General features: G+C 39.2%; 1 protein-coding gene across 2 annotated transcripts; it reads right to left on the bottom strand.

Annotated features, from left to right (window-relative positions):
• Nucleotides 1-25,570, bottom strand: RHOBTB3 (Rho related BTB domain containing 3). 2 transcript variants are annotated; one of them, XM_066569901.1, is made up of 12 exons: nucleotides 25,137-25,570; nucleotides 24,751-24,967; nucleotides 17,087-17,279; nucleotides 15,132-15,283; nucleotides 14,204-14,315; nucleotides 13,019-13,387; nucleotides 10,668-10,780; nucleotides 9,080-9,191; nucleotides 6,747-6,920; nucleotides 5,404-5,570; nucleotides 4,161-4,257; nucleotides 1-1,619 (listed from the first exon to the last, which is right to left on the bottom strand). In XM_066569901.1, coding segments are annotated over exons 1-12 (1,824 nt in total). In that variant the 5' UTR covers nucleotides 25,139-25,570; the 3' UTR covers nucleotides 1-1,503. The 2 variants fall into 2 exon arrangements, with proteins under 2 accessions (XP_066425998.1, XP_066425999.1); XM_066569902.1 differs by having other exon boundaries at nucleotides 15,132-15,280.
• Between the last annotated feature and the right edge of the window lie 1,621 nt (nucleotides 25,571-27,191).

The raw sequence follows: 27,191 nt of genomic DNA, 5'->3' as shown, positions 1-27,191 counted from the left end.
TGGAATTTGAAAAGAACAATTTATCTAGAAAATGGTATTGAAAAATATAACAATTCTTATACCTTTAAAAAAAAGATTCAGCTCCAGCAATTTTGCAATGTTTTTGCACCTTCTCATAGATGCATTTTCCAGATACATTTGATGTGGTAGCAATGCCACAGTCTCAGGCTACATACCACATTAGAAACGCAGATGAAAAGCCAGAATTGAAAGTACAAGAATGATAATGAGGTGTTTAGTTCCTTGATTAGATTTTGCTTCTAGAAAAGCACCTATGCTCAGGAAAAGGCTCAGTTAATTTTGGCATTAGCTCATGTATATACAAGTCAGCAGCATGACAAGTTGTTTTGGTCAAGAAAATGATAAATAGCATCTGCAAGGATCATGCCAGTCATAATATTCTGGGTTTTTCTCTTGTGTCTCAGAAAGGATCCACAGCTAGGTTTGTCTCACACGGTGTAGCTCACGAGCACATGATGATAACTAAACTTGAACTTAGTCCCTGCTGGGGAGGTTTGACCTCGAAGTCCCACCACAAAAGCCAACATCCCAAATCTGTGAGGGCCATCTCCCTCATAGCCAGCACATCTAACATGTATTGTGGTGACCATGACTACTAGACACACTTTTCCCAAAAAAGCCACTTCTACTAGTGAGATTTTTTGCTCAAACCCTAAGAAAGGCTGTTGACCCCTATGCCTTTCTTCCCTGTCCTTCAGTACCATACAGATTTGCTCTGTGCATATGTAATTTTCCCTCTCTTTATTCCTCATGGGGAAAAATACAATATGACCACACTATCAAAGGTGTTCTGCAGATTGTGAAAACAGGCTTTCTTCTCCTACCTACTGGCAGGAAAAATTATGTCAATCTTTAGATATTTGGAGGCACTAGAGAGTACCGTGATGCATAGGCATTCCTCTGGAATGAAAATATCTACTCATAGAGTTGTAACAGAACTACAGGCTTTCTCTGGAGTAATAAATTAATAGTAACTACAATGCTTCTTAAGCCTACCCGTTATATTGTGAACTAACAAATGCTGCAGAAAACTTTTGCATCCTGAAGTATATGAAGAACCTATGACCTGGCTTCTCAGCTTCCCTGCACTGCTACTGTACTCTTATGCTTCTATTACACACAGATTTACAAAACCAGTCTATTTTCAACAGATTCAGTTTAGCAGCCATAAATAACCATGAAAAACAATAAAATAAACAAAAAGGAAATTAGAAAGGGGAGCGGATGCCAGTCATCACACTGTCCTGTAATACATTTAATCCCCATGAATATGAAGTCCTTGTGCTTAAAATAAATCTTCAACATACATTTCTCAATGTTTCAAGGTAAAAATTAGAGTGATTTGTTAGCAAAACAAACAATGTCTGTAATTTCCAGAGGAGGTAAGAATCAGGTTTCACTCTTGACATAGTTTTTATATTCTGTATAATCCCCAATCTGAAATTTTGCAGTTGAAATGTACTTTGTATGTACTCAGTCTCTTTACATTACTGTGCAGTGGCATTTCTGAGAGTGGATATAATTCCTGTAATCAGCAAGCTGCTTCAGGTACAAGTTTGAAGGCCATCGGTGCATCTCTACAAAATTGCGCTCTTCCACTAGAAAAAGAAATAAAGAAATTAAATGCAATATATAGACATAGAGCAAATGTGCACAGGCTGCAAAAAGTATTTTAAAATAGATAAAAACTCCATTAAAGATATAAATAAAATTGCAAAAATAAAGGTGAGTGCTGCCTGTTTTGCTTTAAGCTCTACTATGGCATAGACGTAAGAGTTTCCACACAATGTTTCCTTATTATTAAGTTAGTAATAAAAAAGGTTTTTTGAAAAAATGAATACAATACTCATTAAGGAGAGCAGAAAGATATTCCTAAAGATGAGCATACTTTATTCCTAGAGAACAGTCATATGTGGTATGCAAGGATTTTTTTTATACTGCAGAACTATAAAGCAGGGTTTATCAATTCCTGTGCCAGTAGTTTGTCTCAAGATCAGTGCAGAAAGCAAGGTGAGGAATGCAGCTAAGAATTCAGCAAGACATTAATCTCTTATTGCATATGGTTTTTAATCACTGACATAGTCATATAAGAGTCTTTTAACCATATTATGTAGATTACTCTTCTCTGCATTTGCAGAAAGATACATTTTCATCCCCTAACCCCAGATATTCCAGAGTCAGATTGCATCCATTGCTCCTTGAGGGCAACAGACAAAGGCAGAGAGTTCACAGCTGGGAGAGCCTGAGGGCAGGCAAACTCCACTCACCTGGGCACAAGGCAGGGCTTCAATCCTCAGGGGAATATCCTGCTAATCAAATCTGATTTCCTCTATGGCAAGGTAACCTAACTGATCAAGGGAAGCCAGTTGATGTAATGTTTTTGCATGTCAGTAAAGCTTTTTGTACTGTTTCTCACTAAAACCAGATCTTTCTTGACAAAATGTCCAGCCCACAGCTGGATAAACACATCATGTGAAGGGTGAGCAGCTGGCTCACAGGTCAGGCACAAAGGGTTACTGGGGTGACATCAGACTGGGGACGTGTCACTAGTGGGGTTCCAAAGGCCTCCATCCTTGGCCCTGTGCTCTCCAACATCTTCATAACTGCCCCAGATGGAAGACTGGAAAGGACACAGGCAAGTTTGCAGATGCTACAAATCTGGAAGGAGCTGCTGACTTCCTCAAAGGCAGGGAGGCCCTTTCAGAGAGGCCTCAATGAATTAGAAGACTGGGTGATCACCAAACATAGGAAGTTCAGAAGGGAAAGTGCTGGACTCTGCACCTGGGATGGGGTAACCCTGGATGTATGGGCAGACTGAGGAATGAGGTGTTGGAGAGCAGTGCCCTGGAAAGGGATCTGGGGGTCCTGGTCGATGACAAGTTGAGTCAGCAGTGTCCTGGCAGCCAGGAGGGACATTCCTGTCCTGGGGGTACCAGGCCCAGCATGGCCAGCCAGGCAAGAGAGGGGATTGTCCTGCTCTGCTGTCCACTGGGATGGCACCACCTCAAGTCTGGGGCAGACTGGGGCACTACAGTGTAAGGATGACATTAAAACTATTAGAGAGTGTCCAAAGGAGGACAGCAAAGGGCCTTGAGTGGAAGCTGTGTGAGGAGCATCTGAGGGCACTTGGTCTGTTCAGCCTGGAGGAGACTGAGGGGAGACCTCAGTGGGGTCTGCAACTTCCTTGTGAGGGGAAGAAGATGGGCAGACAGGAAAAGGAGGGGCAGACACTCGAAGGGTATGGCCTGAAGTTGTGTTCAGACCTCCTTGGGGAGATTTAGGCTGGATTAGGAAAAGGTTCTTCCCACAGTGTGTATTTCGGCTTTGGAACAGGCTCCCCAGGGGAGTGGTCACAGCACCAGCCTGACAGTATTCATGAAGCTTTTGGACAATACTCCATGGTGTGACTCTTGGGGATGGTGGTGTGCAGATCCAGGAGTTGCACTCAGTGATCCTTTTGTGTTCTTCCAACTCAGCTAATTCTGCATTTCTATGAAGGTCTCAGGTCTTGGAAAGCCCTTGGAGAGCCGCTGCCTGCTGCTGTGTTGCTGTCCTGAACCTTAAGATGATGAGGTGTCGCCGGTCAAAGAGATGCACCCTTCATCAGGGTAAATGAAAATCACACAGGCAATGAGCAAAACTTTCTAGTTACACCACCAGAAGCATATACAAATGCTTGGAAAAATAAACATCAGGTCCCTGGAAGAAAGTGGATTTATTTACTTGAATGGGCCATCATTTTTTCATTTTATAAGATCTGCTGGAGCCTACTATAAGCATCCTACTTTCTTAAAGGAAAACCCCAGTACTTGAAGAAGTATCAAAAATGACCCATTTACCTTGATTTAAATTAGCATGATAATATGAAGGGGTTGACATACAATGACCAAACTGGTCCAGTAAATTCAGTTATGGGTGGGAACCTGGCCGTCCCAACAGGACCGATAAAAATGGTGATGCAGTGCTGGCTGTGTCATGTTGTGTGCTGATCCTATGCCAGAGTGGTGAAACAGCCTGCTGGAATATCCTAAAGAAACCCTAATTATTTTCTCATGCAAAAATGGTATTATCCAGAACATCACTTTTTACCTCAGCAAAACATAAAAACATTTGTCTTTTCAAATTGAACAGAAAAATACCTGAAAGTTCTTGGAATTCAGGCTTTTGACTGAAGATGAGGTAGTTAGTGGCAATAAAATGAAGAAGCCAAGTTGAAAGGCAATCAGAATTGTGAAACTGTGGGAAGAAAGAAAAGACAAGAAACCACTTAAATGCTATCATGTCTAAAACATAACCACATCTCACATGTCAAAATATTTCTGGTTTCCACTGTGAAGCAATTTACTAAATAAAGTTTTGACTATAGAAGATAATGAAGGAAAAGTAATTTAATGGAAATACATAAACAGGTGAACACACAAGAACAAATTAACAAAGTCTCTCTCCCAGAGGTAGAAAAAAACCCTGAGGTATCATGAATCTTGGAAATTTTGACATCTGCACAGAGGCAGAGCTTCACAGGAATCGAGGGAAGGAATGTGGCATGTTGGTTTTGTGGTCTCCTCTTGCTGCAGAAAATCCTATTTGATTAAGGCAATATCCTACAATCTAGTTTTTATTTTCCTCTTCTGTTTTCCAACCCTGTCTTTATTGTCTCTCTTTTTTAGCATCTAATCTTTACTTTTCCTGCCTTTATGCATTTCTCTCAATATTCTATGCAGTTGGAACTCCTTTGTCACCTGCATACCACATAATTTTCTTTTTTGACTAAAAGAGGAATGAGCACATCTTTATTTGCCTAAAACCCATCTTTCCTGGAACAAGCTGTAGTTAAGTTGAATTACTGCAGTGTGTCCATGATAAAAGAAATTTTACAGATGAGGCTGTGACTAGAGGGTCTGGAGCCCAAATCTTATGGGGAGCAGCTGAAGGAGGTGGGGTTTTTATCCTGGAAAAAAAAGAGGCTCTGGGAGACCTTATCACACTCTACAACTCCCTGAAAGGAAGTTGTGGACAGGTGGGGGGTCAGTCTCTGCTCCCCGATAAAAAGTGACAGGACAAGAGGAAATAGCCTCAGGTTGTGCCAGGGAGGTTTAGGTTGAATAGTAGGAAAAATTTCTTCATGGTAAAGGTTGTCAAGCTCTGGAGCAGGCTTGGGTACAGTTGTAGAGGCAATTCTGTGATTCTGTAACTGCACAATCAGCAATTAAAGGCTGAAGGATTTCTTCTGGCCACCCTTGTGTCACCAGTTATCCTTAATAAACAAATTTTATACCAACATGTTTCCTTGGGAACAGAAATTCTTCTTGATATTCTTAAAATTTTTAAAACAACATATAAAAGTCAACAAATATATTCTCATTTCATATATACAGTAAGTACCTTAGCTTTTTTGAGCAAGCTAACAATACTGAGGCTTGTGGAAGCCAGTTCCCTGCTAGGCATGCTCTGAAGCTGCGTGATGATGTAAAGTTCACAAATATGCTGGAGTCTCATTACTTGGTACATCTCTGCACAGATCAGCAGAGACATCGCCTGGAGAATACTGGCTAAAAAACAAGAAGACACAAGTTACATGTATTTTGCCTTTCTGACAGGATGATCAAAGCTACTTTTCACCAAGTTGAATTTTAAATACCTAACAAAAACCACAAAATCAGACTCCTGTGATCACCCTGTTTTATTTTTTTCATTATTATAATTTTTTGTTTGCTGGATCATCTTATTTTTCCAGATAAGCTATTCAATTAAGAAGAAAAAAATGTGTTTAGAACTTTTTGGCAGATGGGTGTAAAGAATTGCTGACAATATTGTGGATCTTGAAGATGATGAGTCAAGTGCTGCTGATTTATTTAGAGTAACTGAGAAGTAATAAGTGGATTTAGCTAAGTTCTCTTTCAGAAAAGCACTTTTATGATAGAAGAATATATAGCCAAAAGTCCAAAGACAAAAAAGAGAAACTTTTTTTTTTTAAATATAGCACAGTAGTTGCATTTTTAAACTGATAAACAAGGAAGTGGTAGGTGGAGTGAAAACAGAAACATTGAATATCTAAGAATAAGGTAGAATAATTATTTCAAAAGAAAACCAAAGAAAAAATACATATCAAAATATCATTTATTCATTATATCAAGGAAAAATTAGCTAAATTTAAATCAAGTTTTAGATTTAGTATTCAGATTTTCTTCTCACAAGAAAGATAAAGAGCGAGATGTAAAGAATATTTTAGCTCAATTTTTTTTTTGCCAAACACTCCTGTTGGCATATTTTTCTGGGTTTACATACATATAAAATAACCATGTGTATAAATAAGATATTCCTGCAATTTAGCCTTGTTTAAAATACACTCAGCTACATGCATGTTCAAGAAGTGACAACTTTTAAATTTAACACAGAATCCAGACTAGAAAACAGTATTACTGTAATGTAAAAAAAAATTAAAATATTATAATGGATCAGAAATTAAATTGAAACTTCTTTGAGTCTTGTTATGTGAGCACAAAGCAAATAAATAATTTTATTAGAAATATTTCTTCTATTTTACTTGTATAGGACGGATTTCCTTTTTTATTGCATAATAAAAAAATGTTATCTTTCTCGAGACATTGCACATTCAAATATTGGCATTTTTCAATCAAAGAGATGCTGCTACATTACTCTCTATCCATGCCCTGCTGTGGAAAAATGAGTTACAGATATAGAACTGTATTTTACAGTTTCCTTACCTGGGCAGCAGGAGTCAGTGTAAAGGTACTCTAGGAAAGACAGGAAAGTGTCTTTGGAAACCCCATACACTGGAACCTGAATGCTATTTGCTTCTAGATAATTACCATTAAACATAGCTGCCATAACCTCACAGCGAGCCACCAGAACTGCCCTGTGGGCTGGAACAGTTGCACCTGCAGGATGCAAGACAAAAATAAATATGCAATGATTTTATATAAGACAGAAAGATCTTCATTTTAAAGTTCATGTCTTCTTAGGAGGTCTTCACCCCACTGAACCTGATTAAAGTGTTGAAAGTTGACAATGACTAACAACACACTCACGTCATACTAGTTAGGATGAATAATGAATAGTAAAATAAAACAAAATCAACAAACAAAAAATTATTTATCCAAAATGCAATAGACTAAACCAACTGAGAATAGACAAAATAGAATAAATCTGTTCACACCAACTGAACCTCCAGCCCATTTCGTAAATATTCAGTATTATGAATTGTTATGCAAATGGCTAATGGTTGGACTTGATGATCTTAGGGGTCATTTCCAACCTGAATTATTCTATGAAGAGTCATTTATGTTCACCAGTAACCCTGCTGGTAAGTGATATTTGTACAGAATGACCATACAAAGCAGAGAAAAGCAAATTTTTCCAGATGAAATTCCATTAAGTCCAATAAGTAAGCATAAATTTAACTAGATTAAATACTGTGCCTAAGTGAATTTCCTGAATGGTTGTCTTATGAAAAAACCACTGATGATTTTTTCCCAGAAATTTATTCATTTTCTATTATTTGCAAGTGAACCCTTTGCTTTTCCACAGCCTTTGGAAGACATGGAGAGGCCAAAAGCCCAGGATGGTAGAGGTTTTTCAGGCTGCAGAGTCCAGCTGGACTGATCAGTCCCACTCAGTATGCAAGAAAGTGCCAAGCAAGTGCCAGTCAGGACAGCAACCAAACCCAAAATGAACATTTAGAGTTGGATGTAAATGTTTTAATCTAAATTATAATAAACAGATCAACTCACATGCAATATACTGTATATACTTACAAAGAAGTTACTGTTTAAATTAAAGACATTAAATGTCTTTAATCACAACATTGGTACCTGAGTAATTTTTTGAAATCTTCTGGCATTTTTTGTCTTCTGTTTCTACCTCCTATACTTCCACTTTCAAAATGTCTAAGCTGCATGCTATATGTCCTGTACGTGCTTGTGAATGGACACTTATGCACTAATTAAGATGTTCAGTCACGTTCTGTGTCTTTACACAGACCCAATGGGCTCCAATTTTTCCTGGCTTCCATACTTCTGTAAGCTAGAAAACTCAAAGTAATGCTAAGTATCCAAGGAATTGCTCAAAACCTTACAAATTTGGTTGCCTGGTTAAGATTAGGGCCTTCAATTTATCTTAGTAGTTATTTAATTTTGATACAATTGCTCTGATGGATGAATTTGAGGAAAAAAATTAGAAGATGGATCAATTATTAGGAAAAACAGTTCACATTTTATTAGTGGATAAGCATGCATTTTAAAAATACTCGTCAACCCAGATATTTGGGTTTTATTTCTGTAAAATACATAGCGTTGTGTGGGAATCTATAAAATTAGAGGGTTTTGGGAAAGCTGCAAAAGGCTGCAAAAGGCATCAGCTTCCCACAAAGACTCTCTCAGGAGTGGGACACTGAGGTGAATTGTTCATGTCATTGAGGTCAAAATCAGTATTTTCCTCTCCTTTACAATGATATTTTTGAGGAGGTTTTCTGTGTGTTAAACAGAACATCTAGAAAGAGTCTCCTTGACCTGTGCTTATATTTGAGGAGCTAATGCTTCATATTTGTCCCTGAAATATACAGCTGAAAATAATTATGTAATTCTAGAAGGCCATTTCTGCATGAAGGGCGAGTATGGACAGACTAAGAAATAGCGTTAGCTTCTAAAAACCATCTCATTCTTATTCTTACAAAAGCATGCAACACATTTCTCACACTGCATCTTTCGTTGTAACAATGAACACATTTAATTTCCAGACAAAACATTGAATCCTGACACTGCAGCACATTTGGAGTAAACCAAAATAGAATAAAATAGAATAAAAAATAATGTCAATCAGGGAGGCACAGTGTGCCGTGACAGGGAGAGGGAATTCCTATAGGCTCAGCCCAGATGAACCATGGTGCAGGGCATCCACAGGGACAAGATTTCCCTGCTTTCCACAGTGACAGCAAAGCACTCATAATTCCTTAGTTTTGATACCATAGTCACCTCCATGTCCCACATTCTTGAAGAGGGGAAAAAGGGTAAAGGATGGATGCCTTTTTGTGGTACTGTACCTTGTATTTTGAAGATTACATCAGCCAGCACAGGTGTGTTAAAGAATAGCCTGAGAGAAGTATTATAGAGCTGTTTTATCTGGTGAGACTTGCAGTCCTTTACAGTGTTTAGCTGAAAAATAAATTTGTAATAAAGCGCTGTCATGTGTGGCTGCCCACAGAACTAAATATTATGGGACATCATTTATATGGGAAAATAAACAACAGCTTCTGGCATGTGCATTCCTCTGTAATCACCTTTTATCTTCTAATTCCTTATTCCCTGCAGTGCAGCAGCTCTGAGGGGTCTCTTGTCCCTCACAGTCACACCTCAGCTCTCTTCTTGGAATTCTTGAGCTCCCCCATCCAGCCCCTACAAGCAGGTTGGGCTTCACCAGTTTTCTGGAGTCCCAACCTTTGCAGACATTCCTTGTGCAGACCCAATGCTGCAGCAGAACGAGGTCTGAGGGCTCTGGGGGGAGCAGGGATGGGACACACATCCACCCTGCAGTGATGCCGTGTATAACGGCAAGGCAGCTCAAAGTTTGGTGTTTATATTGCCCTGGAATTACCTCCACAGAGGCAGGGGGAGCTCACAGGCTGGAGGACAGACTCCTCTTACAATAACCTGGTAGTGTCAAGACCCTCCAAAACCCAGTACTCCCACCCAGTTAGTTTTCAGTTTTGGTTTTCTTACCTTAAAAGCATAATCTAAAGCTGACAAAAGGAACTATATTAAAATTGTGTTGCTAGATTCTGACAAGTGAAATTCAGATGAGGTTGAATTTATGGTTAAAATGTTAAATTTATAACATTTTCAGTTTTACGAAGAAAAAAATCACAATTCCTTCTTTTTGACTTAAAAAAAAAAGCTTAAATGAGAAATAAGAGTACCCTAAATGCATAAAAAAAGAATAAAAGAAACTACAACAGCTCAGGCTCACTATCTTAAAAGTCATCAGGCTCTCCAAGGCCAAACCTATAAATGTTTTAGCTGTGGGCACTAAGGGCTGGTAAACCTAAAACAGAGCAGTCATAAGCTAAAAACAGTTCAGTGACTTTTTGATGTCTATGCTCCCAGAAAAAATGTCTGTAAAAACTAATTCTGTATTAAAACTAATTCTACATTGTGACCTTTTATTAACTTAATAATAAGTTACATTTTTTGTGTGGTCTTCTACTGAATTAAATATATTGAGTTACAGACAGCTTTACACATCACAGCATTTATATGAGGAACCACCCCTCTAGATCTATTGCAGAAGCCCAACTTTTGGCTTATGTTCAGGAGCAAATCTTTCCTGGGAAACCTCTATTACATGGGAATTAGCAACAGATAATCATATTGGCAGACAATGTTTAAAGCTATGAATACAAGTAATCCCTTTAGAATACCTGCTTGTGTGGTTTTTACCAATTACATTAATTCTGCATGTTACATCAGGATCTCTGTGTATGTGCCTGCAAACTACCCACTGAAAGCATGAAAAAGTACAGGCTGTTTAATCCAAAGTAACTTTAAAACAAAGACTGACAAGAAAACCTTGTCTACAAAACAATTTCTCAAAAATTTAAGTAACAAATGGTGACCCAAGGGAGTTAGATGTACCTTTCCTGGAGTTTTCAGGATGCATTTAACTTTCTCAAGCACATGTTCTGTTTTATCTGGATCCTTCAGCTTCTTTCTTATGTCCTCTTCTAATCGTTCCCACTGGAAAGCACCTATCACAAAACCAGGGGGAGACAGATAATAATTCAGCAAGGCACAGGCCTCAGCAGGCAGAGGAAAGATGACATCAATGCCAAACACATCCTGCAGAAATGGTAGGGGGTTTGCACATAAATCAGCCAGATCTTTGCTTTTAGGAAGGGCAGAATGCAATTTTTGCTCATTAAATTTCCATGGTACTTTTTATTGTGCAACCAAGTACCAACAGACTAGAACATCTCACTTGCTTTCACACTCAATCTATTCATTCCTCCCAGTTCAGTCACTACAAATTGCAGGTAGAAATTCAGAAAAAAAAAAATCCTTAATGTTTCAACATTTGTGGAAATTTTTTAGCTTCTGCTTCTGCTGCTGGCTGCATTGTTCTGTAGGGGTCAGGCTAGAAAAATTTAATGCACAGTTACATTCTTAATCCTCACAGCTAAAATCAGCACAAAATTTGCAGCATAATTTCTTTTATTCTTGTTTTCACAGTCAAAGCCATGACATTCACTGAGGTGTCTCAATAGCTTTCTTGGAAAAATGAAGAGAGTGAAAACAAAGATAGTTTATCCTCATGCACTTTGCTGGAGTAAGTCTCAGAGGCAAAGTGAGGTTTTGTGGTAACTTTCAGTTCTAAGCCAGGACAAGAAGGAGACAGAAACAGATCAAGCTCAGTAACAAGCCCAACTCAGCACAGCCCTGAAGATGCTCTGCTGTCAGGAGGCTCAATCAGCATCTACAGCACACAGCATCCTCAGCTCAATTATATCCCATCTATACCAGACTGGTTAAGGGTTTATAACCTCATGGGCATTATGTCACAGCCCTGAAAATCTGAAAACTCATTATTTGTTCTCTTCTCAGCCTCTACCTCAAGGACTTTCACCTCTCAGAGGCACCAAAACATAAAGCAGAGCTCTGCCTGCAAGTGCAAAGTTTCACAGCTCCTTGGCTGACATAAAGGAAAGTAAAAAAGGAAAATTAGTACACACAAGGCACTAGATCCAAGCTGTAGATGGTAACAGATGAAGATGTTTACAAAGATATTTAGACTGGAGGAAAGGAGACTCAGGGGTGAACTGGTTGCTCTCTTCAACTGCCAGGAAGGAGGTTGTAGCCTGGCTGGGGACAGCCTCTTCTCCCAGGTAATAAGTAACAAAACAAGGGGAAACAGCCTCAAGTTGCACCAGGGGAGGTTTAGATTCCGTATCAGGAAAATTTCTTCACCTCAAGGGTTGTCAAGCACTGGAACAAGGTGCCCAAGGCAGTGGTAGGGTCACCATCCCTGGAGACACTTCAAAGATGTGGCACCTAGGGACATGGTTTAAGTGATGGGTTTGGCAGTGATGGGTTAGTGGTTAGACTTGATAATCTTAAAGGTCTTTTCCAACCCAAATTATTAAATTATTCTATGAATTAAAAATATTGTATTTATCCATCACCTGCTGAAAATCCAGTTTTCATCCCCTGTCCTTGGCTCAAATAAATAACAAAAAAATTAATCTATTCATGGATTTTTTTTCAGTGGAAAACTTCTTCATCTATTCTTTATGTTTGTTACTATTTTGGAAAGAAGTGTCTTAGATTTAAAAACTCCAACTGAAAGCTGAAAGATTCTCTGACAGGTTGTAAAATATTTTACAAAGAACAAACAGGCATTCCAGAAAAAACCCCAAATCTTTCTGCTGAGTAATTCTAAGCAACATCTGAAACGTTAAAAAAATATCAATGCCATTTTGAAAGCTGGCATTAGGTAGGTGAGGTCACAGACTGTACCAACTGGTAGCAGAACTCATGCAACACATCAAAGGTCTCCACACTCCAGCCACTTATCACTGTTTTCTCTTCAGCTGCACCACACTCAGAATAAAAATTACTTGAGTTTTCTTAAGCAACTCTGCACTCTTGCCCTTGTGTTTAGAACATGCAACCATTTACAATATTTAAAAGCCTAGGATCTAAAACTGACTCAAACTCCAAATTTGTTTTGGCAAAATTTTGAATGTTATTGATATTAGCCTATGGACTAATTTAATTTAGGCCCATTAAATCTGGAATGACAACTAACCTAATTTTTGTTATAGGCGATGGTGTTTTCATTGTGCATAGTAATCACAAGGGATAAAATTGGTGTGGAAACAAGGTGAGACATCATCTAGCAACAGCAAAGCCAAGTTCCTTAGGGCGATGCACATATTCCTCCATGAGACAATAGGAAATAAGTTGCCCGATCTGTTCCCTGCAGGTACCTGAATAAATGAAGTGGAGGATATCTGGGAGACAAGAGCAGAAGACAGAATCCTTCACCACCACCCTGACTGGTGGGACACAGGGTGGGACAGCCCGGGGGGAGGAGGGGAAGGGATCCCCCGCCTGCACCGTGAAGAGGCTCTGTGCCAGCTGCACCACGGAGGCGTCGTGCGCGTCGGACGGGCTCTTCACCCCGAACAGCAGCATGAAGAGGTGGCTGACAGAGCAGAGGATGATCTTGTGAGCCTCCACCACTGTGCTGAGGTCCTCAGTGTAGAAGGCCACATCTGCACACTGGCAGCAGCAGAGCAGATTGTGCAGGTCTGCATTGTAGTGCGAGGCTTCGCCCTTTAGGATCGGCATCTTTTCTGCAAAAGAAGTCAGGCTGTAAAACCTAAGTTTTACAGCCTTTGCAAGTGCTAAACACAGGACAACTGACCTTATCAAGTCAGTTTAATTTTTAAAAGAGATCTTCAAATATGAATATTTCTTATATGCTGTTCGAATATCTTGAGTAAAATACTTGAAAAATGGAAATACTTAATACAGTAAGTAAATTAAGAAATGCTTAGTTTAATAGTAAGTGTCTGTCCTTTCATGAACCCTGTATAGAAAGTTACACTATAAAGAAACTTGGACTGTGTATTCCAAATCTAAGAGGTCTGAGCAAATTTTTAGAACATGGAAGAAGAGAAAACTACAGGTTTATAGGTAACTACTTGTCAGTACTTTTTTCACTGAGCAAATGCATCAGATGCTCAGAAATCACATACAGGTGAGTACTTCTCTCCCTTGCTTTATCTGCAGCAAACAAAAACACTATCTGAATATACTGTAGAGTAATAATTCATGCTCTAACAACTATCTTTTTTAATCTGTCTGCTAAGACTTCATGTAAAGCTTTTATCAATTCATGTTTTTGTAAGTCCACCAGAAAACCATTCCTATTAGTTATATCTAAAATAAACTAGAAATCCATTGCGATGTTATATATTGCCATACAATTCTCCCCAAGTAAATTAAACTATCACTAAAAGGAGATGCAACATAACCAGAACAGCTGATAATAGAAAGCACAGCTCATAGTAACAATTGTTACTTAAAAATGTAGTAAAAAATACTGATTGTGCAAATAAAGTGATACACATAAGGAATTATACTAGAGACCAGATATCAATGAGCACCTGGCTGTTCAAGCTGAGGTGGTTGGACTCGACGGCACTTCTGTGTCTTTTTCCTTTTCTTCATTTTTTCAGATGACTTCTGATTCAAACTTTGGATCATAAAATATTCAAGCTAAGACAAGAAATGTATTTTTTTTTTTTAAAAATTGTTATTTAATAACAACCTATACATCAAATTAAGGGGTATAACAGGTTCTGTATGCAGGACTAAAGCTGCTGACACTATTACCAGTCATCCAGGAGAGTCCCAAAACTCATTTCTGAGAAGCTACCATATTTAGATAGAACTAGCACAATTTACTAGACTATTTATTCAAATGATTGTGGTTAATTCTTGTGTATTTAATCTTTCTAGAACTGACAGACACAACGACATTCAATTTACCGACCTCTTTAGATGCTAATTCTATCTTGGGGAGTGGCCTCGTTCAGCTGGATGTTAGCCAGCAAGATAAAAGGACAAGAATACAAGTGGAAAACTTACTGCAGTGCGTCAAATAGCTTTCCTAAATCTTCCTACTTAAAACCAGAGCAACCTTGGTACTGCTAATTCAGATAGCATCATAGACTCACAGAATCCTAGAATAGTTTTGCTTGGAAAGCCCCTTGAAGACCACTGAGTTCTTCCAATCCCCCTGCCATAGGCAGGGACACTTTCCACAGATCAGGTTGCTCCAAGCCCCTTCCAACCCAGCCAAGAACACTGCCAAGGACAGGGCACTCACAGCCCCCCAGACCATTCTGTTCCACTGTCTGACCACCCTCACTGGGAAGAATCTCTTTCTAACTGGAATTTTGCCTTGGTGGGAACTTGACACTTGGTGGAAGGGCCCATGGTGTGCCTCCCCCGGCTCTCTGAAGCCCTCACATCTGCCATGCACCTCATGCATGTTCCACCCTGCTTCCAAAGCTGCAGATTCTCACTCACCACTCCTCCAAAGTATTTCTGGATGTAGAAGTCATTAAGAGTGTGCAGTTCAAGGTAAGTGGCTCCGAGTTCCTTCGCAAGCTGGACTCCTTCAGAGGCTGTGACACAGCTCCTCCTGTCTGAAGTGCACAGGGGACAGGTGCAAGGCACTTCTGGGGTAAAAAGTGATGGAAAATAACCATTTTGGCCAAATAATGCACAATTCTTAGATTCCTAAATAACTATAAAGATATTTTACTTATAGGAGAACAAAGAGGGAAATGAAAACATAGGAATTTTATACAATAAATCTGTAATGATAGAAAAAAACCCAACTTCATATTAATCAATTCAAAACACTAGTCACTCTACAAACCACTGTATACATTACATTAGTATTACTTTATTGATTTTGTTAAGTTGGAAGAGTTCAGCCAGACTTATGGATGCCAGATTTGGCTTTGGCTCAATAGCTTTGCATGCTCAGGTCTTGTACTAGCCTGCAGGTGTTATCATTCATGAATGTCACCCTCAAACCTGTTGAATTGTTGTGGCCTGTCCATGCAGGAAGTACACACAGTAGTGAAAGAAGAAAATTTCCACTCCAGACCAGCCTTTGATGGGTTTGTACATACTGCAGGATCTGATTCATCTACATGTACTTCACATACATTTTTTGAAAACACAAAATAGGTACTTTTAAGATTATGCCATTTAAATGTTAAAAATCTTCCAGCCACATTGGGTGAGCTTGGCGTAATGACAGTAAGAATGTGCCAGCCATGCATGTGCTTTCAAATGTGCTGTGCATGCTCCCCGCTAATGTCCTCTGCCTAGACCTATGGATAACATAATAAAAGAGCTTTTGCTGGGTTTTTTTAATAATTTGTTTTGGCATTAACATTTACCACTACAGAGGATTAAGATCTTAGTAATCTGTATGAGCAAACTGCTGTGTTCACAAATAACTTCTAGAAACAAAAGGGTTCTGTGTGTGCACAGCAGTTTGCTCTGACAGGTCCCAGGATAAACCCAGAGGTCCAGCCTGGTGTCTCTCATGGCCACATTACTTAGGGAGGAAGAGAGAAAAAAAACTAAGTGGAAAAGAAAAAATAACCACTAGAGGAGTCACTCAGTTTGGTGATGTCCTCTTCCTAAACAAAAAGTGTAAGGAAATTCTTGGGGAATACAAACAATTCACTAAGACCTTGCACTTAGAATGGGAGATTTATTACTCCTGTATATACCAGAGCATGAAAATTCTTGGTCATGATCACTGAATTACTAAATGGAAGAAAATAAATATTTAACTGTTATGCAGCTCTTTAACTGTCCTATATCCGTCACTAAGCTAAGAGGTTTATAAGTAGACCCTAGCAACACAGAGCATCCACAGAGGATATACTTCATATGGATTGATATTTCTCTGTACAGTACAAAATAAATGTCTACATATACATCCATCATGTCTCTTACTCATTAAAAGAGGGACGCTCAGAACCACTTGTTTTAGTAAAGTATCATGAAGTAAAAGACAAGCCAGGCTTGTGGTTTTCAGTCATTGCTTTAGGAAGAAAATCCCAGAGAATTTCAAGGTTTTTCCCAACCACTCTCCAGTATTTTTAGAATGCTGGATATAATTTTAATCTCATAGACTAGAGATACTTTATACCCCAATGTATGTTGCTTAATCCAAATTACTAGATTTAATCCTCATGTGTGACGGCTCCACAAGAAGAGTCATTGCAGAGGTCAAAGAAGGATAGGTTGCCTATCATTACTGAGGTTAATTAAGCACAGTGTTCTTGCCAGCACATCAGTCTAGGGAGCCAAAATACATGCACATATTACTGTCATCCTGACAGACTAATTTTTCTGTTAGCAGCTTGGAAAAACAACCAGCTTCTACTGAAATTACATTATACCCAACTTCCAAATGAGATTTTATCTGTTGTTACAGGAGGCTGGATACATACCGTTTTTTCTTGCACCAATAGCAGAAATTATTACTGGAACTGAGCAGTGATTTAGTGCTTTTTTTACCATTGGCACATAGCTGTCCTTTAGTTCTTGAAATGAAGTCTTGTCATTGACAGAGTATTTAATCACAATAATATCAGCTCCTCCAATGAGCCTGCAGGAAGTGTACCAGTCACTGTCAAATATAGCCTAAAAAGAATAAAAACACCAATCAAGAATTTACTGACTTAAAGAAAAAGATGAAATATTCTATATTCTTAATGCAAAACTCTACATAATTGTTTCTGTCTGATTAGATCTTATTTGAAGACACGCAACAATGAGCAGACTTCCTGCTTTGTAATTTCCTTGTTTGGAGAGCAAGTTGTTTGTTATAATAAATCATAAATATTTTCCATTAATTCAGGAATTCTGTCAGAAGAATTAAAAATAGGGTTTATCAGGGAATACTCTTTTCAGGAAGAATCTTTGCTGCTTTAATTACTTAACTTTAAAATTGTTTCCTTTAGGAAATAAAAGCACCTTCAGTGGTAGATGTTTTCAGCAACACATACAAAAACATTATTAATCACAACACTTTAGAGAAAGGGTTACACAGAATTATCCTATGTACCTATGAACTTTTAAATACAAACTTAATCATTCAGTGTGGCTTTTGTAACTAGAGCTTCTACATAGCTTCACCAGGTGTTAATGTCTTCAGGATGAGGACTTAAATCACATACCTAAACTTTCTTTTTCAATTTCACATTCAAATTTTCATTGTTCTGTGCTGAGGACTTAACCTGTAAAATTGTTTGATATTCTTACATTTACAGCTGTGCTGTATCCACATGCAACATATGGTTATTACTTGCGTACCTGTCATGGAACTGTGATTCCACAATTTCTGCTTCACCTGGAGGTAGCTCATAAATACCAGGGGAACCTTGGCTTTGAATGTATGCTAAATTGAAAACTCTTGAGAGAAGTCTGGAAGTGGTCCAGAGAACTGAATAAAACCTCCAATGACCCAAAATACTCTACTTCTTAAAACAGAGAGGCTTTTTGCCCTTTTTATACTTGAAGGGGGCTTGTAAGAAAGATGGGGACAAACTTTTTGGCAGGGCCTGTTGTGATAGGACAGGGGACAATGGTTTTAAACTAAAAGAGGGTAGATTTAGGTTGGACATAAGGCAGACATTTTTTATACAGAGGATGGTGAGGCCCTGGCACAGTTTGCCGCAAGATGCTGTGGGTGCCCCATGCCTGGCAGTGCTCAGGGCCAAGCTGGATGAGGCTCTAAGCAATCTGGTCTAGTGGAAGGTGTTCCTGTGCATGGCAGGAAAGAACTAACAAATCTCAAGCACATGTTTATGCAACCTCTCCCCAGCACGGCAGGGGTAGCTGGAACGAGATGATCTCTAAGGTTCCTTCCAACCCAAATCATTCAGGGATTCTGCGATTCTATGGCAGCCCTGCGTAGCATGTGAGGCAAAACTAGAAGAACTTGGGATATTGAGGGAAAAAAAAAAAGGAAATTAGCAGTAATGAAATAAAGACAGTGTGAAAATAGAAATAATTGAACAGAGAAAAAGTGACAAAAGGGCAGAACTCAAAGTTTGGGTAGTGGGAAGCAATTTAAGTTTTGTAAAGCAAGTACAGAAATAAGAGCATTACAAATGGGAGTGAACTACATAAAAGGTTAGTAATATCAACAACAAGTGGCGTGGCTTGCATTGTCAACATAACTATTTTTGATCACTTCAAAAGGGTCATTGTTTGAAATCTGGTGAGGTAGCTGCAATGCTCTTAACTACAAGAAGTAGTAGCATGAACTTGATGGAAGTCAAAGTCAGGGAGTATTTGCCTAAAGTGTCAGTTCACATCATTCCAAATTCAGGTCTTGACCTTACAAAGAAATAAGTCAGGAAATAAATTACAGTAGACATTCCCATTGATGTCTATAATAGAAGCTTTTGTTCTGCAATAAGTAAACCAGAATTAAAAATTTATCAGGAATAGCTCTCACATGATTAACCATGTTGACAACAGAGGAGGTCAAGTGCACTGCCCTTGATATTTTTTTTTGAGACAACTCAGTTAGAGACTGTTATAATCCCAGTGTAAGGACAGTGTCAATTAGCACTTAATACAATCATTTAGGCCTGGTTAATGATATAACATTTACACAGAAATGCACATTTAGCACCTCTAGAAGTAGGACTACCAGCCTCAGTGCTTAGAGACAGCCATCTAGATGGACATTTGGAGAACTTGATCACACAAGCAGGCAAAAATTGAGAATTTTCAAGGGAAAGCTTTAGTACACTTTAATTGGTGAAGATCTCAACGAAGAATTTTTAACAGAGTTGCACACATTTAACACAACAAAGGTTTAAAGGAAAAATACAACACAACCCCCCAAAATAACATGGGATATTTATCTGTTCTGTTCTGTTGGCAGACAGAAAGCACATCTGTTCCTTTGCAATTTCCTTCCAGCTGACCATTTTCAAGATCAGCCCAGATTTGCATCTGCCCATCTCTACAAGACTGAAGACAATGTGTGGTATCATAAGCAAAGAGTAGAGCACAGGTGCACAAATACACTGTAACTGCACAGCTTTAAGCATGAGTAATAAAAAATGCTTATGAAATCTTTCTATGGAATTTAATATGTATATTTTTATATTGTTTGTATATTGGTTTTGTGGTATGTTGGTATATTGTTTTTCACTCACTCCAGAGTAGAACTGATATAAATCTCATCTGCCAAGAAAATCCTCCAAAAATATCTCTGACAATGGGTTATTTGCACAAGATATCCCTAAGACAGAGCATCTAGAGCCTCCTTCATTATTGCTTTTAGAGAACCTTTCATGCAAAAATGACAGGGGGAATGTCATCATATGATGAACAGCTATTCAGATTCAGGAATAACCTTAATTTCAGGTTCCATCTGTGAAATTTTTGTAACAGCTACTCCTTATCATGCTTCCTGCTCCATTTCACAAATCAGACATTGGCAAAAGGAAAGAGTATCTGTACAGCTAAGATTATTTTATTATGACCTTATTAATTATAATTTTAATTATACTTCTGTTGCTGTTCCACTCAGGACATACTAGGAAAAAACTTCATTTTTTTTCCTTCCATGCCTTCATTCTAAGTGTCTCATAACATATTCTTGCCATTAGTAAATTATACTTCTCAACACTCAGTATTGAAAATAAAGCTTTCAGAGGCATTGAAGATATGATTTTCCTACAAAATCACATGATCCCAGAAGACAACAATACCTGCTTTGTTAAAAATGATTTATGAATGCCTTTCTGAACGGCAGTGAAATTCCTCACACAAGCGCCCTTGCAATGCCCACGCTCTTTCTGAAAGCTGCTCATAAGTGTCCCCATGTCCAACCACCCCAGCGCTGGATCTGAGGCAGCAGCAAAGCCAACCACTCTTTGTGGGGAAAAGGGCGCCTGGACACCCTGTAGGAATGCTCCCCTGGGATTACCCCAGGATCCAAGAGAACTGCGTTGGGAACACCTGGAGAGTTATCCCTCTCTATGATCCATCTACAGACCCAATCTCCATTACCAAAACCTTCACACTGATGTCCTCCACACCACATACCAGAGCCTTCTCTGTTTTTATTTTAAGATTCCTCTGCAGTTTCTTATCAGGTCTGCAGCAGGACAAATTTTATGGGTATACTCTCCATACCTTACTTGTCCCCTGAACTTACTCAGATGAGTAATCTGCAGCACAGATGGAAGTATCTCCTCCAGAAATCCCCCTAAACATCTCCCTCACAAAACAAAGGAAGCTCATATTAGCCTCTGTCATCCTCTCATAAATGAATTTAATAGTACTTTTTACAAGGATTTGATAATTTGTTGTAAATTGCCACTTCAGGCATTCAAGCTCATTCAAGCTTAAAAATGAGAAGGGATGACATACTGAAAAATGAAAATTACTTACTAGCTGTCATTTTTTACTGAAGCAGTCATATGCCTAGATTTCTAAAAATAGTACATAAAATCTGAACATGGTGCAGATTCCTGTACCTTTAGACATGGTAAAGGCTGGCCAGCATAAGGAGCACAAGGCACATTAAGGAGCACAAGAATTAGGATAAAGAGAAAAAAGATAGAGAACTACACAATGGATGATATCGCTGGCATAAGAAAACTCACAGTGTTTGAGGGACTACTCCTGTTGGTACAGTAAATAGCAAGGAAAAAATATAAAAAGGTTCAGGGAAAGAGATTGTTGCAAGGGAGAATTAGAAAAAAATTCACAGAGTACCTTCTCAAAATTGTAGTTAATATATTTGTGTACTAGTGAGCCCCATGGAGATCTGCAGCTCTGTTCAAGGCTCTGAGCAGACACAGCAGAGCATCCAGCCCTCTTCAAGTATCTAACCCAGCACAAGACAATCTCCAAAACCCAGCTGCTCTATATTCCCCTTTTGTAAACATTTCTGTACTTGATGATGTCAGTAATTCTCTAGAAGCTCAGCAGTTTTTATAAAATAGGGGAAAGCTAGAAAAATTCTGGGGGGTATTGTTTCTCATGGGGAAAATAAACCCAAATAAACCAAACAAAAGCCACAAAAACAAAACAAACAAACAAAACAAACAAACAAAACCAGGTGGGTCTTAGTAGAAAAAGTTAAAAATGGCAGCAAGACCCCCAGGCCAGGACAGAAACATTCTCATATCCTTAGGGTTTTGCTCCAGGTAAGAGAGGGGAGGACAAGAGTTAATTCAGGTAGGGAACATTACAAAGGACTTTTTATTTTGCCATTTATTTTCCAGCACTACAATTAAGTGAATCAAAACATGAATTACAGCTTCTATACTATGCTTAATTCTGGACTTGAGGAAGATTCACTTAATTAGATATTAAAAATTCTGCCTGCATTTTTTCTGGAGAAGCATAAACAAATTCAGAGTAAAGTGGAATTGCAAAATACAGCTAAGTCAATAAAATGGCATCTCAGTCCTGAAGACTGTCAAATCTAACACAGATTGTTAATTAAAGCAGTGTTTTCCAAAGCAAGTCTTAAAACTCATCTTGCGAATTTCTCCTTTTGAGTTATTAGCTCCATACAGAGGTTCAACCCTGCAAAATTAGAAAAACTGGGTCATTCTTACTCAATATGCCTTATTATTGAGCAGCTTAAGGATACATTAGCAACTGATCAGCTGTTAAAACCACAATACTCAGGAGGGATGTTAGCACACATGTGTTTTCCCTAGTTCTTTATGTCTTCTCTTACCCTAGGTTTGCATTTTTTGAGAAAACATTTTGAGGCCACATGGTTGACAACGATGTCAGTGCTCTGTGCTCCTGCCCCCTGCACACAGCTCTGCCAGAGCAAGCCACAGTGGTACACCCCAAGAGCAGCACACATAGAGCAACCTGGCCTTGGAAACTCTGACATTTTGCCCCAGATTTTGAAAAGCGTGATGTTCCACTGCTGTCTCTACAGCCCTGTGATATTATAAGGTCCCCAGAGTCAGCATTTCCCTCCTGCACCCTGCAATTGCCACGAGAAGGAGAGGTCCTCACAAGACGCTCGTTTGCATGTTGGCAAACATGAATTTATCTTTGTAATTTCCTAAAGACACCTGACCTGCTGACCCTCCTGGAGACTCAAAAAAGGCTGAGCAGTATCCTGGGCTGACAGACAGGTGCAGCAGCAGACTCAAACTCAAGAAAATTAAACTGCACCACAATCTGCCACGCAAAAGGATCCCCCCACTCACTGCGGAACTCTACTCAGTAAAACCACATCAACACTGCTTTTCCAGACTCATGGCTGTGGAAGACAAAGAACAGATGGGCACCTTTGAGTTTTGAGACTCACAGCTATCAGTGTACTCAGTTGCCAAGCTCATGTCTAGGACTCTCTGGACTTAATCATTTGGGTTTAATCTAGTACAAATCCCAGGTAAAATGCAAATCTCTCTTGGGCTCAGACAGTAGAGGCTGAAATACTGCAAGGCCCACCATACCACCTCCTCTATGTTTTGGTAAGATGAAACAGGGATCCTTTTCCATGCAGAATATGGCCGGAGGCAACATCTGTCAACATCTTGAGTTGTTCTGTGCTGTTTCCCCAGGCTAGCAGAGGAGCAGCTCTGAAGGATCTACTGTGATATAGTAAACCTCAAGCACTCAGGCTGTGGGAAATGGTCCTGCTCTGCCTTACCCTAGCAAGGATACTGCTTTATGCATGACACATAAAGAGTCATGCAGAGTCCAGTCCTGCTATCTGACATGTCTTCCATGAAGAGAAAAATGCTAATTTGTCCTCGACATTCTCAGTAATATATTTCCTGCCTCCTTTAACTGATAGAGGAAAAAAAAACTGAGGCTGCAGAAATGCAGTGACTCGGACAATAACAAGCTAACTTTTGAAGGGCAGAAATTAAAAGGTGTCCAGAACTGAACAACCTTGTTCTGCAGAAGGCCAAATGCAATTAAAGCAATGTAAAAACACATCAACTCTGTCTCCAACCTATGTCCTTGCTTCCCCTTCTCCAGCTACCCTCACTTACATTCCCACCTCCCTTACCCACCTCCCTCCATCCCTCTGAAACAGCCTTTGAAGCCCTACAGACTTCATTTATATTCAGGAGATTTTACTCTTTGCTGTGCTCTGGTTACTCCAGCAAACCGCACATGCAGGTCACATGCAGCTTCACAGATTAGAAACAGGATCCCTCAGTCCATCTGAACTGGTGTCTGTAAGCAGCTGGCAAAAAGAAATAAAGAGCAGAAGGACAGCTAAACTGGATAGTTTCATTTTAAGATTGTTGGCTTCTGATAATTTCATGGAGCTGTTATGGCTCCTGCAGATTCTACAAAAGGTTTCCCTTACAGGAGTACAAAAATCATCCAAAGGATAGAATTATGGAGCTGAAACTGATTATTGTTTTAATTTCTAAAAGCTGGTAAACTGAGGTTTTATTTTTTTAAGGCTGCTAAGTAGTAAATATGTTTTAATTCAAATTATCAGTATCATTTCTTACATAATCATTGCTCTGCTCCAAACTTAAGTTTTCTCACTTACTAACAAAAGTGCTGACAACTAGCAACAGTGCCAAAGTCTTTGTTATTTACCATCAGATAAAGTCAATAATGTTAAGACATGATTATTCTTTGTAGGAGGAGTAAAATTATTCCCTTTATTATTATATGAATAATATATAATTCCTATAATATATAAACAATCAGATCTTTTAATCTGTCATTTTTCACAGCTCGAAAACTTACTGCCTTTATTTACAGAAAAATAAAATTTCATTTTATTGTTGGCAAATATTTGGAGAGAGAACTTATGGTGCAGTGTCACAAGGCATTCTTGTTTACTTCTAGATTGTCTTTCACAAAATTTCCATTAAGCAACACAGTTGAAAAAAACACCTTCTTCCAGGGAAGGCCGAACAGAGGTTGGTTTATGAGAACCTTTTTATAGCACCTTTGAGATTTCCCAGCATTTGCCTGGTTACATTTTTAAAGTTTTTTTTTACTAAATGCAGTAATAAAACTACAAATAAAATCCCACAACAATGAAAACCATTTAAAATTAGGATATGGTTTCATTTAGTAAAAGAGCTCACACTGTTAATTGTAGTTAAAAAGACTGAGATGGATCTCTTACCCAGACAGGACAGTCGTGTACCACCAGTCTGACATTTCCAAATACACAGGCTTGATACTCAGTAAAAACTGGGTTTCCAACATGACTGGCAGACAAGCTGCTGTCGATCTGGGAAATGAGAGCACTTCTCCCGAGATAGCTCCAGATCAGGCTGGGCTGCTGATTGTCCTCAGAAAAACCATCTCTTTCATTCCCAAAAGCTACAATATTAACCGACCTAAAATAAAAATAATAAAGATGAAGTTGTGTTAACAAAGATGAAGGGCAGGGATAAGGGGAAAGAAAATAAAATCCCCTTAAATCAAAACTAACATATTAATCCCTCTGAATCCTCTTCCCTCCCTAGATTTTAACACCCTCCTGTAATCAACAGCAAAACCACATACATGATCTCAAATCCAACAGCAGGGTGGGAGCAAAGCAGAAAAGAAATCTGGAAAGGCTGCCTGCATTGCAAATCCCCAGCGGTTTTGGTTTGTTATTCCTCGGTGTCCAGGCTCAGTCTCGCTGCAGTGACCTCGGGGACTCCTGCCGCATTGCCCCGGCTGTGGCCAGGCTGGGCAGCTCCGGCGATGGAGCTGCAGCAGCAGCAGCGGGATCGGCAGCAGCCGCAACAACAGCAGCAGCGGCAGCAGCAGGATCTGCAGCAGGATCGGGATACGTAGCAGGATCGCGTTCTGCGGCAGGATGGGGATCTGCAGCAGCAGCGGGATGAGCAGCAGCCCGGGCTGCGGTGGCAGCGCTGCCCCGGCGCCGTCGGGGAAGGCGAAGCCGCGTCCGGCCGGGCGGTCCCGGGCACCGCACCCTGACGTCAGCCAGCCCCGAGAGGCGATGGGCAGAGCGAGATGACGCGCCGAGGGCAGGTGCACCAGGTGAGCAGGGCAGGGAGAGGCGCTGGGGCAGAGCCGGGTCCTACCCCGCACGAACAGGACCAACATCCCCGCACCGCTTGTCTGCACCAGGGGAGGGACCTGGGACTGTCACAGCCAAAGGAGAGAGCAGTGTAAACTTCCTCTTTTAAAGTATTTAAACTTTTTAAAAAAAATATTACTATTTAAATAATATCTATCTTTTCAATAGTAGGCTGATTAGTAATACAATTTCTTAAATGCCGCGTGGGCTTTTTAGCGCTCATGTGATGTTTAAAGTACAATTTTCCAAAAGGATGCTCTTGCATTATAGTAAAACAAACACAAATCACAGAACGGTTTAGGTTGCAAGGCACCTCTGAAGATTACCTAGCCCAACCCCCAATGCAGGGTCACCTGCAGAGGTTACACAGGAAATATACCAGATCCATTATAAAAATACCATCAGCTGTCACATACCACTGTGTACACTAAAATAAAAAAAATAAACAAAACAGAGTAAACGTTTTAGGCATACTAGATGGTACACAATACTCTGTGTTATGGTTATGTGAACACATGCTGCTGTTAATCCCACGGGCAAGAACTCACTCAAAACAGGACTTGATACAATTATCAACAGAATAATGATAGAGCTTTGCTTGCAACAATCCATACTTTAAGAAAAGTACTATTCCACTATTTGCAAATTTAGGAGATTCCATTTGATGGCACTAACAAAGTTTTATACAGATATAGTACTGAATAGCAAGACCATTTTAATAAATCGTAAGTATTATTATCTGCTAATGAATGCTAATTTATTATTTTTATTTTTATTATAAATGGTACAGGGCCTACTGAAAAAGAAAAATCCCAAAGAACAAAACAACAGATAATTTCCCAGCCTGTTTGTTTTCACACATTTTATCCCATCCTAGCTTCTGCTTTTTAATCTAGCTTTGCTCTAGAAAACTAAAAGACAAATGACAAGTGGAGGTTGTTGTTTTGTTTCATCTTGGAAAAAAAGTTGGAATGCATGTTTCATAGATAAGTTTTAAAAAGTATCACAGGAAACCACTATTTTTTCCCCAGATGATCCTCTGACTGTGATGTATCACTGTCCACATCCAAAGCCTCAGTGGTCTCCAAACTCTGGGTACATGATGTTGTGAGTCGGCAGAGCAGCCAACATTTTGCAACCATGACTATTTGTGTACATTTTAAAGGTCACTGAAGATCCCTTGGAATTCTTAAATTTGCGCTTGTAGCAATCTACCCATTGAAAATGAGGAAACCTTTGGGAGAAAATTTCTTCTCATCACTAACGAGCCTGATCTAGTATAGCTAAAAGCATAAATAGCTATATACATAAATAAATATGCACATGCATATATAGACAAAAATACACATACACAGGTTTATATAAGCATATGTTTAAAATACATGCACATATATTATAAATACAACACACCCATACATGCAGATGTGGACACTCAAATAGGTAGTTGTAATACTAAGAAAAACCGGACTGCTAAATAAGGCAGTACTAATGAGGAGTGACCCAATTAACCCAAACTCCAGTTAGCATAG

This window comes from Molothrus aeneus (genome assembly GCF_037042795.1).
Source record: "Molothrus aeneus isolate 106 chromosome Z unlocalized genomic scaffold, BPBGC_Maene_1.0 scaffold_33, whole genome shotgun sequence".
Taxonomy (NCBI): Eukaryota; Metazoa; Chordata; class Aves; order Passeriformes; family Icteridae; genus Molothrus; species Molothrus aeneus.
This window is presented reverse-complemented; position numbering and strand designations above follow the sequence as displayed.